The following is an 18,328-nucleotide window of genomic DNA, read 5'->3' as shown; positions in this document are numbered from 1 at the left end:
CATTCTGACAATGAGATCAGCAACAACTCTTTATTTTGATCGCAACTCCTAAAACTCAACCTTTATAAGAATTTATGAGTTCCTTTGGTACAGCACATAATACTTAGGCTGGGTCACAAAATAAATGAATTTATCACTACAGGCTCACAGGTTGACAACAAACTCTGTATCTTTTGTCAATTTTTTATTGACAATTAAGAATGAATATATTTTATCTGAAATGCAATTGGCTGATTTTTCAAGCAATAACATTTCCTGAGCTTGCTACTTATTCAAGTATACAATTATTAATTCTTATTTAAAGGTATTATCTACACAAAGGTATTACTTTAGGTAAAATTCTTGTTTCCAATCACACCTCAGGAAGAATTTTCAGACTTTAAAAAAACATTCATTTCATCCAGACCAGAGAAATATGCAGATGAATTTGTTGTGCTTGCATTGTAACTTATCCTCTCCTTCCTTTCTGCCCTTCAAACCATATCTATATTTTCACTATTTAACTCATCATAATCAGCAGTTCTGAGAAATTACCCAAAATCTGTTGTTGCCCATTTCCCAGATAATTCCAAAGCACTCAGATCTATGTTTGCCTGCCTAATTCTCTGAGCAGTTGAATTGTGGAAAGCCTCTCCTGTCCTTGTCGATCAAAGAGCAACAGAATAATTGCACTGCCTCATCTCAGAGGAGCTAAAATCCAAAACATCCTTAACTGCACAAAAAATTCCCTGCACACTGCAAAGCCCTGAGCTTGTATCTCTCAGCTCCAGGATAAACATGGGCAGTAACTGTTGTTCCTGACTGGAGAGAGGATGATGGAAAACCACATCCCTAATTCCGACACTGATCTAATATCCCCTGGAACTCAATTTCCTCATTAAGCTCAGCATTAAGCCCAAACACAACAGGGATTTACCAGGCAGCCCCAGCTCTGAGCAGAGCCCAGGGCTCCTTCTGCACCTGCTGAGCATCAGCGAGGAGGGGCTGAACTCTGCTCCCATCCCCTCTGCAGCTGGCAGGGACGAGCAGGAGTGCTGAGCATCCCAGGGCTGTGGGGGAGTTTGTTTTACACTCACCAAAGTGGAATTATCACAGAACCTTCACAGAATGGTTTGGGTTGGAACAAACCCTAAAGCTTATCCAGTGCCACCCCTGCCATGGCAGGGACATCTTCCACTGTCCCAGGCTGCTCCAGCCCTGTCCAACCTGGCCTTGGGCATTTCCAGGAGCTGCTCTGTGTCAGGACCTCAGCCTCCCCACAGCAATGGAGAATAAAACACTTACAATTCATTCCCTGGTTCTTGATCTTTAGGGAATCTGGAACCAGAATGATGGAGGTCCCTGCCATGCAAGGAGATGTAGGGATTGTAAATCCTAGTTTTCCAGAATGGGTTTTAAATCTGCTAATATGTTTCTTTTAAATTATTTGAGAATAGGCTTAAATATTTCCTGTGTCACTGTTTTAAATAAGATCCTACAGCAGTAAATCCTGTTCCTTGTTTAGCACTTGATATTGCTGTCAGAAACTCTGATTTCACATGTGAAATGCAACCTGCATGGCAAAAAGACTTCTTTCACCAACGTGATGAAAAGTAGAATGACTTTACTCGGTATTTTTGGCTCTGCACAAGATGGAAAGGTTGCTTGGCAAATAAAGGCTCATGTATCTGATTAGCAGCAAAATACAGCTGATGCCTACACTAATATTGACCCATTCAATCCAATTTAACACTGGAATTGGACTATTAGGAGAGACACTGAAATATCTGCATGCTAACAAGCAGGGTCAGGAATCTGTACTGGGACACAGTCAAAACTGGCATCAGGAATGGTTTGGTTTGGGTTTAGTTTGAGCAGGCAGGCTCAGGAGAAAGTCACTGAGGGCTCAGACAATTATCCACAAAACTTCTTGGTCCCTCCTGAAACAGATGCTGAAAACAGATGTTCCTAACACAGCATTGGTTGAAATGGAAGCAGATCCCTGATCCCACCCAGCCCTCTCTCAGAAATGTGTGAGGAATTAAGGGTGAAAAAGAGGAGAAGCAGAGAGAATCCCTTTCTCATGCTGCTCCTCTCCAGATCTGCGCTGAATAATGAAATTTTATAATAAAACTTCAAGCAAATCTGCCCAAAAGTTTTGAAACTGGCCTGACATAGCTACTTCTTTTAGCTGCAGTCTGAATGAAACAGATCACGATGCCAGGCTGAATTCTATGGGAATGAAGCTGCAGCACCCCTGTGGCCCCTCTGCCAAGCTCCTGCAGAGCATGTGGAGCAGGATCTCTCAGAGTGCACTCACACACACACAACATCTGTGCAGGGCAGCCAGGGGAGAGGGAATTTGACACAGTCAGGAGAGAAATCCATCAAATCAGACAAGCTGGGGGTTGTGACGTACCATTGACTAAGCTGGCATTTGCATTATCAGTGGCATTTGCACCTGCTGCACCATCTGTGGCTGGAGGAGGGTGGGAGGAGGGATGGGAAGAATCTACTGAGCAATAATGGATAAAAAAAAAAAACAAAACAACAAAACAAACAAAAAAAACACACAAAAACAAAACAGCAAATAATAAATAAATAATAACAGCAACGCGAACGAATGCACGTGACAGAGCGAAAAGCCTTCGTGGCTTTGTTTGCTCCCAAAATCAAAGAGTATGAAATTAATTAACACAAATTTCCAAAGCAATGTGGCATTGGGAAGGAGTCACAAAGTAAGCTGAAAACTATGATAATAATAATAACAATATTAATAATAATAATAATAAAAGAGAAATAAATATGAAACACATTTAGCGAAGTTAAAGGAGTTGGTGAAAACAGACTGTACAGAGTCCTGTGTGCATTTCTTTAGTTCTTTTATGTATTATTTTTTGTATTTTAATGTAATTTATGCACTTTTTAAGTGGCTGAAATGTTTCTTTTGGTGTTAATTTACACAGTGCATGTGTAGCTTTAAAATTTGCATTTAAAAATGTTTTATATCTATATCTGTACATACTTCTACATAGTACAGTAGTAATTATTTTATGTTTTAAATAATTTTGCACATTATGATTGATAATCACTGGTGCATCCCAATCTAACAGGGCTTAATCCATGCCCTGCCATCACCCAGGTAAAATGTACATTGATCTGAGTAGAAACATGGAATTTTCCTATATTTTATGTGGGAAAGGCAAATACAGTCTTGAGGAAAATAAGGGGTTATTTTAAATCCAGATAACAGACATGATAAATTTCCTGGTTTGTGATAACATTAAAGAAGAATCAGAAAAGAAAACCTCTTCTTCTTTTCAGTTATTATTCACATATTAGAGAAAATTGGACAAGAAATCTTTCCTCACAGGAAGGTGAAAAGCTTAAAGAAGGTTTTATCATTTTACTATGTTTTTTTATAATAAAGTTTAATAAAATTAGTCTCTGCAAATAATAGCTGAAATTTATTTTGTTTTGTTTCTGGTGGTGAATTGCTCACAACAGAATCAAGTCCTCCCATGAATCCTGACCGAGAGTTTCAAGCTGCTCCAGTCCTTGCCCCACAGGGATTATTTCGTGCTGTACTGGGTTGGTACTGCAGAAGAATGGGCTGATTTTATTTACAAATGGCAAATTGGGAGAAAAAAATAAACAGCTCCCAGGATTTAAAAACACACCCTGTGCAACTGCATTCAGGAAAATTTCAATTGCAAATTTGATTACTGTGGTGGCAACTACTTAAACTGTTTTGGTGACTCGTCCTTGCTCTTTATTCCGTTTGGATCTCCACCCCAACCAGCACAGCGAGAGCTGCTAACAGCAAATCAAGTATTCCACATTAAATACTTTGCAATTTACTTCTGGAGAACAGCTGATTATTCCAGCTGAACGGGAAGATTTGCAACACTAACAATGCCTGCACACCAAAAGATTTGGCACCAGCAATCTTGTTGATTTGAAATAATTTTTTTTTTTTAATTTCAACTTGACTGATTCAAAGATGATTATTTCAATCAGCAGTTCCCCCCTGATTTGCACCATTGGATGGGATATAATTCTTACTCTACCTGGAAGCTGCTGTTCCTCCTCCTGTTTCACACCTGCATGATGATTTTTAAAGTGTTAATGAACAATAAAAGCACACACCCACACGGACTGAAAGGGGCAGGATTTCTGAGAACTGCAAGTTTATGTACCAGAGGTTTTGAGTTGGTGCCTCCATCTGCCACCAGCTCTGTCCAGGCACGAGCACAAAACTGCATCAGAAAATGTGGAGGAATTCTCTATTTTATGGGTTCTTTATATTCTAGCTGTTTCTACAGAGCAATGTTCAATTAAATTCTGTGTCTGCATCCAAATTCTAACACACCTCTGTAAGAATCTCTGTCTCTGGCTAAGTTACAGCCACAAAGTGGTGAAAACTCCCTGATTTCTCTTTTTTTCCTGCCTTTCCAGGCTCTTCCCAGTGAAACCTGAGAGAGGCACCAGTGTCCTGAGCACAGCCTAGGGAGGCCAGCCCAGTTAAACCCAGCCCAGGGAGCTCTCACATCACACAGGGGTGAAGCTGCTCCTCCTCTCCTCCAGAGCACACAAAGGCTCTGAAGGACAGCAAAAGCAAACCCCAAGGTGCTGCTCAAAACTAGCCTGCCATGAAAGAGTTTTGCTTTATGAAGTTTCAGTCTTTTCTCATTTTAATTCTCCTGGAGCTCCCATGGCCGGCAGCTATTGAGCATTTCTGTGCAGAAACGAAATGGTAAACATTTCATTTAGTAAAAAGAGATTTCCTCAAAGCAGCAGGGAGTCAAAGACAGACACTTGTTGAACATACTCAGAAATGGAAATTGTAGGTCTTAAAAACCATTTGAATTTGGCCTTCCTCTCTCCAACTTCATATAAAAAGAAAAAGAAAGGTGGAATCATATTGCCTGACAGATAGCAAATAAAATGTTCAGTAAAGCTTTAACTGCTTTTTTAATTAATAGTGAAAACCACTGGAAAGAGCAGAAATGTCTGAAAAACCTGTATTAATTGGCCCTTAATCATGTCTGAAAGACAACTATTCCTAGGACAGACTTGGAATGAAATTGTGGAAGCAGAACCATTTACAAGACTGGGTGAAGAAAAACTGGCAAGGACAGACATTAAATCATGTTTCTGCTTAGTGTGCAGCCCATAAATTAGCAAATGCTTGTGACATCACACTGTAATAAGGTGAAAAGCCCAAAGAGGCTTCTTGATTTCATTAACTGATGCAGGACATGAAAGTAAAACTGTCTGCTAACATTTACTGCTACATTCTTGGCTTTTACTATTCTTAGCTCGACCTTTACACCTGAAGAAATTAAAATGCCTCTCAAGTCAGTCACTGACATTAAACAACCAGGCTAGCAAAGAGCCACAGCTTATCTTTATTTCAGTCCTGAAGCTCCAACACAGATGCTATTTCCATGGCCAAGGGGTTTTTTTCCCTGGGGAAAAAGAATTGAATTGATAGAAAAGCACAAAATCTTAACAAACTGTAGGTGAGCATGGATTCATGTAGAGAAGCCACAGCAACTGGAGCATGCCCAGCTGTTCCCTTGCCTTTCAGTATGGACTGGGAGCCTGCAGTTTCACACTGGAAAAACATCTTGTTATCCAATGGATTTATTGGCTAACAGCTTCTGCTGTTTTTCTGTGTGACATGTGATGATAAAAATGTGTCATAAAAAAAAAAAAGGCAGTTTGAAAAATCACATTTATTTGTCAAAAGCGGAGGAGAGCTCTGGCTGCACAAAGCCCAGGAGCTTTCTCTGGAGCATCCTGGTGTTGGGAGATTTACCTTTCTTGTCTTTCTTCTCCTCCTCTTCTCCCCCAGCTCCCAGCAGAGTGAAGATGATGCCAGTCTGAGAATTCACCCCCACAGCAGTCACCAGCATCCTCCCAGAGCCTTCCATGACATGGGTGCCTGAAAAGAGGCAAGAAAGGTTACAGAGAGCTAAAATAAATGTAAAAAATTATGTTTTCTGACTGTATTGAGAGAGATTTGCTGCACTTTATAAAGCTATATTGAGGGGGATATCACCACATAACCAAAATAAACCCTGTTGTGCATTATTCTCAAACAAGAATTAATGCTTAAGCACAAACCTCAGGCAGCACATCCATCACCATCAGATTCTCTTTTTAAAAGAAATATTGTCACTAATAGAGTTTATCTTCTGCAAGAAAACAGTTTCAGCAAGACATCACAAATACACCAATTAGGTAAAAAAAAAACCCAAAATAAATTCAATTCAAACCTAAAGATCAGAAGATATCTTTAAAAGCCAGCAGAGACTTGGTTGGTTCAGCGGGAAAGGAAAAGTGCTGAAACCTTCCTCAGAAATTTATCAGAGCTTCCTTTAAGATGTGCCACAATTTCCAAATACCTTTTAATTAAGGATTTGCTACTTGCATCCCTGTGCTTTGTTCTGAGGGAATCTTCTTCTGAATTGGATGACAAAGGTGGATAAAAATATCCTCCAAGAAGTGCCATTGGCTCCTACGCTCCCAGAGCAGCTTTCCCAGGAGAAGAGGCTCCCAGCAGAGCCCAGCCTTAGCTGGAGAGGGCAGGGCAGGGGGGATGGGGCAGGTTTTACCTGACAGCAGCATTGGGTCTTTGTCCACGGACTTGCGGACCTGGTCGGACTCTCCAGTCAAGGAGCTCTCATCGATTTTGAGATCATTTCCTTGAATAAATATCCCATCAGCAGGTAGAAGGTCACCTGTGGTCAGAACGTGGCGATGGAAAACCTCCATGAGATTGCTTTTAGAATTACATGGTGAGTTTTGTTACAAAAATCACAATTAATTGCATTAAAAGGTGAAATGAAAGAGAAGGGAAGGAATTACTCCTGATTCTGCCCACGTGAACCACAGCACTGCAATCCAGCAAGGAAAGGCCTTTTATTGCAAACATGTTCTGCTTTGTGCTATCCCAGAGTCCAAATGCAGCACATTTAACACACAGTGGACATCTCCATGATGGGGGTTTGGCAGGGAAGTGCTCCTCACATCACCTGAAGGTTTCTCCATCAGACTGCATAGGAATTAACAGCAGCTAATTAACAGCTGAGCTGCCCTTTCCCCTTCCCCTTCAGGGAGCCCTTAGGTAAGTCCAGGAGAAATATGCTGGCTGATGGAAGAGGGATATTGCTGGAATTAATAACTCGCTCCAGAGCACCCAGAGTTCCTGCAGGAGTCTTTCACTCCACTGGAGCACAGGGCTTTCCCTGTGGCATGGAATTGTCAGGCAGCTGATCTGGGGGATCAATCTGGGTCTGAAGCAACTCGTGAGGCGATCACAGAGGCCCAATTCCCTTCTACATAACATTTAAAAACACTTCCTCTTGCCCCTAACCAGACAGAAATAAAAATAAATAAATCTGAATAATGTAATAAATCTGAATAATTGTATGAACGAATACAGGAAACTGGAAGGACAAATACAGAAAACTAGAAGGAGCTAGTAAACTGACCAGTCCTTCTCCTGGTCAGTGAAAGATGTTTACACTAACTAAATTGGTTTCTTAGCAGCTTTACAGCAGGTCTTTATTTTGCTCTCCTTTTGCCCTGACAGCTCAGGTGTCACCTCAGCGTGGCCAAGGGTGACTTTTCTGCCATCCAAACCTGCCGTAACCCTGCCAGTGGAGCGTGTCCATCCTGCTGGGAAGGGCCAGCAGAGCAAACCAAGGTCCCAAGGGCCGTGCACTCACCATATTTGACCTGTGCAATGTCCCCGACCACGATCTCTGCCACGGGGATCTGGATGACCTGTCCCCCTCGCACCACGGTGAACTTCTGCTCCTGCTCGATGCGGCTCTGCAGCCCCCGGAACTGCTTCTCCTTGCTCCAGTCGTTGAAGGCAGTGACCAGGACAACACAGATGACAGACAGCAGGATGGCAGCACCTTCAATCCAGCCAGCTTCGGCCTCCCCCTCATCCTCAGCTCCCCCTGTAGCAGTACCACACCCTGCAGAGATGGAAAGGAGCAGTTTAGGGAGTGTTGGATGTACCACAAGAAATGGAATTTCTGACACGACAAGGGGGTGCGGCAGGCACATTTCTCTCCCTCTCGGGATTTTTCATAGAGGTGCACAGAGAGAAATGAAAGACAAAACAATTTCTATTTTTGCTCCTTGTTTTTCCAATGTTGAATTTATTTGGAGAATTGTTTACCTGGGGTGAGTGCTTAGTTGGATTCTGGTGAGGATTGTTTGAGCCTGATGGCCAATCCAGTCCAGCTGTGTCTGGACTGTCAGGAGAGGGTCATGAGTTGTGTTACAGTTACAGTCAGAGAAAGTAGTATGTAATTATAGCATCCTCCTTTTATATAGTATATTAATGTATTTTAACATAGTTATAATAAAGAAATCATTCAACCTTCTGAATTGAGTCAGACATCATAATTTCTTCCCATTAAGTTCACCTATATTTACAGTAAAGGGGAGGGGATGGAGCTGCTTTTCCAAACACTGCCTGCTGATGAAATGTGGCAGAGTGGAGAAAAATGACAAATAATAAAAAATATTGTTTTTTTTCTGTGGATAAGAGAAAGGAAATAAATTGACAAAAATCTTAATCCTTTTAAATTTTCTACTGAGCAACCCATCTTTGCTGAACCCAGATTAAACAAATGGAAGGAGAAATTATGTTATGTGATAGAGGACTCTGAGCTTCGCCTGAGCCACCAAAACCTGCAGGATAAGAATAAGAATAATACTGAAAGTGACAGGAAGGACTAAAACAATGAATGACATTAAATAATGCAAAACAATGGCATTAAATTCACATTAACACCCTACCAGATTAAATTAAACCATTATAACACAATTTTTAAAAACAATTTTCAACACAATTTCTAAATGTTCTCAACTAAACACACTTACAGGGAACACTCATTAAAAAAATACTGGGGTCAACTGAGTTTATCAGCATTTCAATTTGATAATGAATGTATTAAGGAACACTGAGTAAAAACAATTCCAGTATTAATTCATCAGTCTTCCCTACACAGAAATGCAGTGGGATGCTTCTAGAACTGCAAGTACATTATTGCTGCCAAAGGCAAAACAGTATTAAGAGAACCACTCTGTTCTGAATTGTTAATTCTGAATTAATTTATATACATCTGCTAATTATTTATTTCAAAGTTGAATGCAATAAAAATTTAAATAGATAATATTCACTAAAGGAAAGTGGCATAGCTCTCCTTTTTACTTAAAGAGCACCTGGGAGAAATACTGGACAGGCAAGGGCACATTCCAGAGTCACAATCCAGAGAAACCCCAGCAGGTGGGAGAGAGGAGAACTCAGCCTGGCCAGCAGAGCCTCCTCTCCTGAGGGGTCTGGGAAGAATTGCTCCAATTTTCCATGAAGAATGGGACCAGGCAGGAATTTGACATCACTTCTCCACCTTACCCAGGTACCAGGGGCTTCAGCAGCTTCACTTCCACTTCTGACTGAAGTTTAATTTGGTTTATTCATCACCTCTCACTGGAGAGAATTTACAGCCAGGTTGATTTTTGTATTTAAATTACAAACTGGAGCATCATAATCCATTACCAACTGAGTAATTACTCTTGCATGTGAACAATAACAAAACTACCAAAAGTCAAAGGAGGAAAGATGAGTCTGAACAGCCACCAAGAGAGGAAGAAAATAAAAATGAAGGGAGTTTTTAGCCAAATTCTCTGTAGTTTACACTGAGTTTCTGAGGCAAAGGCTGCTCCCAAGGCATCTCCTGGCAGGGATCTCCTTCCACTGCTGGCCCACCCAAACCTTCAGCACAAGAACCTCACTAAAACCACTTTCTCAAGGAAGAAACTAAGAAAACTAACTAAGAAACTAAGAAGAAACGGAGAAGAAACTAAGAAGAAATTGAGAAATTAACTCAAGGAAGAAATTAAGAAACTTTTTAAGTTCAGTGCCTTCAGCTGCTCATTACCAGCTTCAAATGCAACTCGGAATCCAACCCTGCAACTTCCTCCTGCAGCAGAATGGGGGCTTTGGGAAGGACTAAGGAATTTTGCTCTGTTTAACCTTAATCATCTCAACTGCGCTGTCTTGGATTTTTAGATTCCTTTTCCAAATCAGCAGATTCAATTTTGTCCTGATCGTTTTAAATGGTTTCCTAGTGCAAGTACTTCTGTTTCAGCAGATGTAACACCAGAATTCACTCTCCTTTTTTCATTAGATAAGACTTAGAATTAAATATGATGAATATTCTGATTTTTAATAGCAAACCTCCTCTTCTATTTCTCACAAAAGAAACATGGCCTGGTCTAGCCACAGTCAAACACTGATTTTATTTGCTTTTCAGATGGTTGAAATTTAGCCCAGCTTGTACAAAATTACAAAGAGCTGCTGCAGAGTAATATTTCCAAGACTCTTCAGTTTAAAAAAAAAATAATCTTGATTAAGCAAAATCAGGTGAAAAATAAATATATTCCTTGACTTGAGCAGTGACGTTAATTTTGTGTTTGTCTTGTCAGAACTGATCTCCATGTTGACATAAATGGTACCATGGAGCATGCAAATAATACAAAATATTATCATTAACATAAAAGGACTTACCTGTAGATACCTTGTAGATTAAGCACAACCAAATAAAATATTTCACTTTTCAGCTGAAAACTTTGTTTTATTCTGGCTGAAAAAATTGTTTGTAACAATGAAAGAAAATCTGAAGGAAACAGATTGAACTTAGATCAAGTTTTTGGAAGGTGTCCCTAAATCTGACAAGCTTCCACACTGAATAAAAAATTATGTTTATGACTCAAAATCCTGAGACAATCCTCCACAACCCAATGAAAACAACAAAATTTTAAATGCATTTAATTTTATTTTCTGTTCCTTTCATCTGACAATGATAAATTCAGGTGGAGCAGAGGTGTTTGAAGGGAGGAAGGAATTTTAGGAGTAGAGGAATTAATTGCCAGACCTCATCAGAACCTGAATTATTTGAGAGGGATGGAGGAAATTCTGAGTTGATTTTTGAGCTGTTAATTGTTGAGATTCAATGTGGCCCCCCTAAAACCCCAGGGGATCCCCTGGCCCAGGTGAGAAGTCAATCAGACCATCAGAATTTCCCAAAATTTTGCCTTTGCATTTTACACTCCACAGAAAGGAGATGGGATAAAAGTGCTACACAAATTAATGCAAAATGTTCTTTTTCTAGGAATAAACTCTAGCAGAAAACGACCTGCTTCTTACAAGAGCAAGATTTCCAAGCAGATTTTTTTTTTTTTTAATATGAAAAGCAAGATTTTAAAATGCAACCTCTGCCCTTTACAAGATGACCCAGCTGTCAGGAAATATTTACTTGAATTATGTGGTGTTCTTGCTTCCAAACTGTTTTAGAGGTGTTCCTTTAAATAGGAAAAAAAAAAAATTAAAGGAAACCTGCATCTCCATTGGCTTGAGTCTGTTTAATGTTATCTTATCAATTTACAGAAAAACAAATGGGTTTTAAATATTTTTTTCTGCTGTTACGGTTTTCTAGAAATTATAGGAAGACTTACATGGATTTACAGAGAGAAACTATGTATTTATAGGGGAAAAAGATACAAACTTGTTAACTCTATATTTAGATTATCTGTACTTATTTCAGTGTAATGTGACCCAGAATTGACCTTACAGATAAGGAGAAAATAAGAAATATTAACAAAATACGTCATATTAATACACCTAAGTAGCAAAACTGAGTTTAAAGCACATAATATTTATTTAAAATGTTCATATAAGCTTGAAAAAATCATGTTGAGGTATAAGATTGCTGTTCTGCTTTCACAGAGAGCACGTGGCTCTCAATGCTACCCAAAAATCTGCCTGAGCATTTATTGAAATGCACCGAGTGAAAAGCACCACAAAAGAGTTATTAATATGCAGATGTGATTTCTGGCAGGGTTTTATTCCAAGACAGAGAATTGTGATGTTCTCATCTTAAATTACCTTTAGCAGAGGCCCTGTCTGTGAGAAAATCCAAATGCAGAGAGGTAAACAAGTTTAAAACACGGAGCTCTTTCTCCTGTGTGCCATGGACAAAGTCTGAGCCTCTGGGGACAGAAAATGTGCAGGGCTTGAAAATGAGGTGCTGAAGACATACAAGTCTGGCACTGAAAAAGCAGATGGAGCCCTAAAATGGATCACCTTATCCCAAAAAGAGCACCCAGGTGAGCTGGAACTCCCCAGGAGAGGGAGAACCTGGCAGCACAGCCTCCAAAAAGGCTCAGAAACACAAAAAGGGACAAAGGGGACTTTTGTGCCCATAAAATATCTGAAAGGACATTTCCAGAACCTTGTGGAAGTAGAGCAGAACTTTTAAAAGCTAAAAAAGGGGCCAGAAATAGTTCAGCAAAGCTGGTGAAGAAGTTTTCTACAGAGGGGAGATGAAACGAAGGAAAAATCCAAAGGAAAGTCAAGAATAGGGAAGTTGTGCCACACATCACACGCAGTGAGCCCAGCTGAGGTGGCAGCAGCTGGATTTCCATCCCTGCAGGGACTGGAGGGCTCCAAACCTGCCCAGAATTTCCATTCTCAGCCCAGCTGAGGTGGCAGCAGCTGGATTTCCATCCCTGCAGGGACTGGAGGGCTCCAAACCTGCCCAGAATTTCCATTCTCAGCCCAGCTGAGGTGGCAGCAGCTGGATTTCCATCCCTGCAGGGACTGGAGGGCTCCAAACCTGCCCAGGAGCCTGGGGGGCTGAGCAAACTCCCAGGCACTCACCTGGGCTGCATTTCATCTCAAGAAAATTCACAACTGGCCTGAGAAATGTACTCTGCATGAGCAGAATTTAATTATATGAGAGGGTTTAGGAAAAAAAAAAAAAAAAAGGAACAGGTCATTAAAGGGAAAGTTAGAAAAAACTGGAATGTGCTTGTGAAAATGGGAAGGAGGAGAGGAGGAGACACAAGAACAGGTTAAAGCACTTCAGGAACAGTGAGCAAGAGGCAGCACGAGGTAATAATCTGGTGGCTGTTATTAATCATTTCAATTTAGTGAAAACTAGCAAGCAAGAAAGGGAATTAATAGAAGTCCACAAAAAGCCAGACAGCAACACCTGACAGCTTGCCAGGCTCATGTCCTGTTGGATCTGAAATGCTTTTTCACCATTTCAATGTGTATTTCTCCTGATATCAACCAAATCTGGGCAGATACAGGAGGAAGCACATGGGCTCAGTGCAGCTAAAAAGAATATCTGCTTAAAATTTCAAACAGCTATCAGGAGATTCTTTAAGCTGCTTTGAATAACATAATGATTATAATTACAAACTATACAGTCCTGAGCTGCAGCATGATAATTTTTAAATCAGAAAAAGCACATTTTTAAAAATCTGGGAACATCTGTATTCCTAAATTCCAACCTACAGCACAAACCTCTCAGCTACTCATTTCAACCTACACACTGCTATTTTTAAGCTGAGAATACCTTGTGGCATTTAAATTCCCTAGGAAAATCTCCTCACACCCCCAGAGGTAATTTTTTTTTAGTCAGTCAAACTGGTTTTGTCATCAGAAAGACAACAGCTCCCCGATAAAAACTTTTTATTGAATCTCTTTCTCTAAAGACATTTTTTCCCTCTCTGCAGCTCCAGCACTGATGTTATTAAAGCAAATTGAGCAGCTCGAAGTTACAGCTTTGTCATCAGCTCTGCTTCCCAACAGCACCACTGATGATCCTAACTTCACAAATGCATTTAGCTGTGTAAGAAAAGGAACAATAACCCGAAAATCATGCGACAAAACCCATAAATCCCCCTCTTTAACGAGGCTTTTAAAGCTGTAACAAACACTGCAGTGCTTATTTCTGCAGGTTCCTCCTCGTGTGGTGTCTTGCTACACAAGGAGTCCCAGGAGTGGTTGGCAGCACCATTCCTGCCCGAATCCTCCTCGCTGAGGATGCATCAGCAGATGTTGAATCACGTCCCACGAGGGCAGAGCAGCAGGCACAGGGCTGGCTCAGCAAAGGGGCAGAAATCACTGCCACTTCAACATTTCTGCCTTGCCCTCGCTCCCTCCCAGGCTTTAGTCAGCCCTGACAAACAGTTCCAAGTTACCTGCAAGGTCAACTCCAGCTAGAAAATAATCCAATTATAAAATAATAGAACCTGATCCAGAAATACTTCATCTTTAAAAAGTCACATGATAAAGATTCTGTGAATTTGAGCACTAATTGGTATCTTAAAGCTGCCAAATTAAAAATTAGTTTTAAATCTTGGTGAGATAAGAAAATATTCTATTATATTATTTTATTTCATAAGCTATAAACTTTTATAATAAAGATGCTTTCAGAGCTTTTGGGTTCCCATTGATTTGAGGGAATTTTGGTTTTTTTTCTTCTTTTTTCAAAAAGCAAGTAAATATTTTTAAGGTAATACTTTAGCTCTCCTTGTAAGCTTCAGTGCAATATTTGCATTTTCTGTACTACTGCCATGCTGTTTGAATTTCAAATCCCCAAAGAAAAAGAGGGGGAAGTCTGCACAGACAGACTCTCCAAACCCACACTCCTTCCTGCCCCACAGGAGGGAGGTATGGGGGTGACAAAATTACCCTACAAACATCCTCAGTCAGGGGGTTTGGACATTCACTAAAAGCCACTTTTGGACACGACTTTGAGCCCAATATTAGAATTCTTTGCTTTGTGATCCATCAGTTTGTTATGTAAGGGCTCCAGGGGGGCAGGGAGGGGGAAGCAAAGAGCTGCTGTCCCTGTGGGTTTGTTATGTAACTGCCAGCTCCAGAGCTTGCTATTAAATATTTACACTTTTTTGGCATCTATATGCAAGGAAACTAATCTGGGGCCCCTGTAAGCATAGATTTATATATATATTCACACGTTCTTCAGCCTGATCACAAACAGTCATAGCACAGGGATGTTAATTGACATGTTCCCTCCACTTCAGGAGATGGGATGTGTCAAGCAGGATTCTCTGCCTGGCATCTCCAAGGAAATTCATTTTGGAGAGATCAGGCAGTGAGATGGGTCCTCACTGCACCAAAGGACCACGCAACTACTTCTACAATGTTTCTATTCAATTTTGTCTCCCTTTTTTTGCCAGAGAAAAAATAGAGAAAGGCAAAAAAAAGGGGAATTTTCATCACGAGTCCTGTTGTTAGGAATTGCAAGAGAAAAACCTTGATGTTGGGTTGTTGTAGCTTCACTTATATTGCTCCAAGCGAGAGATGTCAGGTAAATAAAACCTCATATTCCAAAGGTAGAACATGGGTTCCAAATGGAGGAACCAGACCTTGAAAAGTTGTTCTGTGTTTATTAACAAGGATTCAAGTGCAGTTATTCAACCACTTGACTTGCAAGGTCACGTCCTCACCGAGTCCTACTTGCAGAATTAATATTTCTGGAGGATGTCTTCCTGGAAAATATGTGAGAAGATTTTTTTATGCTGTCCCAAAGTTCTAAATCTCATTCCCTGCTGTCCCCAGCTGAGAGCTGAGTTGTGCCTGGCAGCCTGGCAATGTGTGATGTGCAATATCCAAAAGTTTTGTCAGAGATCTGCACATCTCTCCTGAAGGGAAGGCATCCGGGGGACCTCAGATTTTGCAGCCCAGCACAGATTTGTAGAAAGCAGATGTAGGTCACTTTGCATTAGGAAATAATTATTTAATCTGCAGGTCCCACATGACAAAAAAGTGCACATTTTGCACTCTATATGTTCTCAATGTGTTGTTACTGACACCAGCTTGAGACTAAACTTCTGTCATGCAGACAGGAATTGGCTCCCAAAGCTGACCTGGTGTGGGGAACCCCACAGAATGGAGACTCTGATGAGTGGGGCAACACCAGATTGTAATAAATAAAAACCAGTATAAAAGAAATTTTAAAAATGAAACATAAATGAAAAATGAAAATAAATAAAAACCAATATAAAATAAATGAAAATTAAAAACTCCACATCACAACAAAAATATCAATTGATTCAAAAAACCCCAAGCAGTGCTGGATGAGCAGGACCTCATTTGTTTTCTCATTCCAAAGGTGATGGGATCAACACAGAGGAAAGAGAAAGTCATAAAGACAGACAGGCTGGCTGGATATCCAAGCAGGAAGGCAGAAAATTAAGAATCAAGGATTTTAGAATGGGAGGCTTCAGAAAAGACAATTTCTGCTAATAAAATTTCATACAATCTCAGTCTAGAAGCAGCTCTTTGCAAGCATTTTAGAATATGGCAAAAATCAAGAGGGACATATTCTAAAACGGCCCGTGAAATATACCTTCATCAAAACACCTAGAAAAGAGCAATTGCATTCACTTAAATTTCTGCAGTCCAGCAGGAATTTGCAGAAAAAGTGCTTTTACACAAGAGTGTTTATCCTCATAATAATAACAACTATAAACAGCCTCACAGGCACTGCTAAACAAGCAAAAAAATACTTTATATTTAAAAAAGACAAAATAATTCCTCATTAAAATTCTGTAAGTAAAAATTATTTGAGGAATTGAGAGGTTATGAGCCAAAATTACCGGACAATATATTCCATAGTGCAAGGAAGGCTGTGCTGGGATAATTGTTACAGTGACCTCCTCTCAAAAAAAAGGAGCTCTTAGTATGAGCTACAACTATTCCATAAAGAAATATACTTCATATTATTTAACTCTCTCTGTCAAAAAAGTGGAAAAAAGTCAAATATAAAAATACATTTGTCAGTAACAAGTGATTCTGACATTGCTTTTCATTTCAGTACAAATATTAATGTCCACAAGGAAAATTCTGGCAAAAGTTGAAGCTTTCTTTGTATTCATGCAGGATATATAAAAATAGAGCTACAAAATTCTCCAACTTTAAGTCACTATTCCAAGAATGCAGAACAGGTGCACATGGTCTTAACCTTAAATAGTTTTAGGCTCTTTTTCTCAGGGTTTTTAATGGAAAAAGCTGAGCAACCTCAGCTCAGTTCCCGTGCAGAATAAAAATACATTGAGAAATCTGGTTCAGCAACTAGTCTTTATACCCCCAGAAACTCTACCAGGAAAGTGTTTTAAGTTCAGACTTCATCAAAAACCAACTGACAGCAATGAAGAATACACAGCACAAATAAGGGATCCCCTTCAGATTAGGCTGTTTACATGTCATAACTATGAAAAAAAATCAATGTAAAACACAAACTCTGTTTGAAAGATGTACAGACTAAATTGAATTAGCAACATAGGGACCTGTGATCCCAGAGCTGTGGATAGAACACTAATAAATGTCATTGGTTAGATCAGAGTAAAAAAAGGAGGGAAATAAATCCCTTTTTTTTCATGATCACATGTTGCAAGCCCACATTTAGAATAGGTTATTGTGCCAATGCAAACAAATCATTAGGAATAAAACCAATTAGAAATTAGAATTTCTGTTAGCTTGATATTAGCAGGGAAGTGGCTGTCCATATGTTGACATTTACTCACTTGGAAAAGTTTAATTAAGTTTGATTTAGAATTCTAACCTTGCTATTAGGAAATAAAAATAAATGGCAGAGGGAATGCTGCAGCTCCTGGGATAAAGTTGTCTTTTTGAACACAAATGGATGTAGGAAAAAAATATATATAATATCAGGAGAATCTGCTAGGTTTGGAGCTGTCGGAACTCAAAATGTCCCTCAGACATTTTTGGATGTTCTGGGTCCAGGTCAGAAGCATCTGAGACCCTGGCAGGCAGCTGCAAACAGCTGTGATTTTGGGTTTGAACCATGGAACGATTTACCAACCTTGCAGGAAGAACAAGGAGACACAAAAGCTTAGATATTATAGTAGAAGTAGTCACAAAGTAGAGGGAAGAATTTTTGAGTGCTGTACAGGGAGGTTTTGGTTTTGTACATGGGGGTCAGAGGGTTTAAGATGGATTTGGGATTTGGGCCTGCCCTGTCCTCCCTCTTTCTCCTTCCTCACCTCCATGTTCTTGGTGATGTTGGCACTCACAGATTGGTTTAGAGTAGAAAATCACCATTTAATATAGGTAACAGGCATTGGGGAAAAACTGTAACCATGTAACACATAATGTACCATATAAAAGATAGAAAATCACCATTTAATATAGGTAACAGGCATTGGGGAAAAACTGTAACCATGTAACACGTAATGTACCATATAAAAGATAGAAAATCACCATTTAATATAGGTAATAGACATTGGGAAAAACTGTAACCATGTCACACGTAATGTCCCATATGAAAGAGAGCAGCAGCCCTGGGCGGGGAGAGAAGAAGCAGTCGGGGTCAGAGAGGATGTCAGGGTGTGTGTGTGCCTCTGCCTGAGCTGGGAGCAAACCACAGCAGCCTGAGAGGAAAATCTTTGAGATAACTTGCAATAAACAACCATGAGACCA

The 18,328-nt window shown here is 40.0% G+C and overlaps 1 protein-coding gene across 20 annotated transcripts in view; it reads right to left on the bottom strand.

Moving 5' to 3' along the window:
- ATP2B2 (ATPase plasma membrane Ca2+ transporting 2) overlaps positions 1–18,328 on the bottom strand; it is a 397,487-nt gene that overhangs the window by 85,028 nt on the left and 294,131 nt on the right. For 14 of the 20 annotated variants that reach the window (XM_031505907.3, XM_031505906.3, XM_031505904.3 and 11 more), the window contains 4 exons: positions 7,719–7,976; positions 6,603–6,728; positions 5,804–5,929; positions 2,399–2,491 (listed from right to left, as the gene is read on the bottom strand). In XM_031505907.3, the coding sequence (XP_031361767.1) occupies positions 2,399–2,491; positions 5,804–5,929; positions 6,603–6,728; positions 7,719–7,976 (603 nt within the window). Of the gene's footprint in view, positions 1–2,398; positions 2,492–4,049; positions 4,083–5,803; positions 5,930–6,602; positions 6,729–7,718; positions 7,977–18,328 lie in introns of all 20 variants that reach the window. The other 6 variants (XM_077786065.2, XM_085590169.1, XM_077786066.2 and 3 more) reach the window with 2 other exon arrangements.

Source organism: Lonchura striata, chromosome 12 (genome assembly GCF_050655825.1).
Source record: "Lonchura striata isolate lonStrDom1 chromosome 12, ASM5065582v1, whole genome shotgun sequence".
NCBI classification, from domain to species: Eukaryota; Metazoa; Chordata; class Aves; order Passeriformes; family Estrildidae; genus Lonchura; species Lonchura striata.
This window is presented reverse-complemented; position numbering and strand designations above follow the sequence as displayed.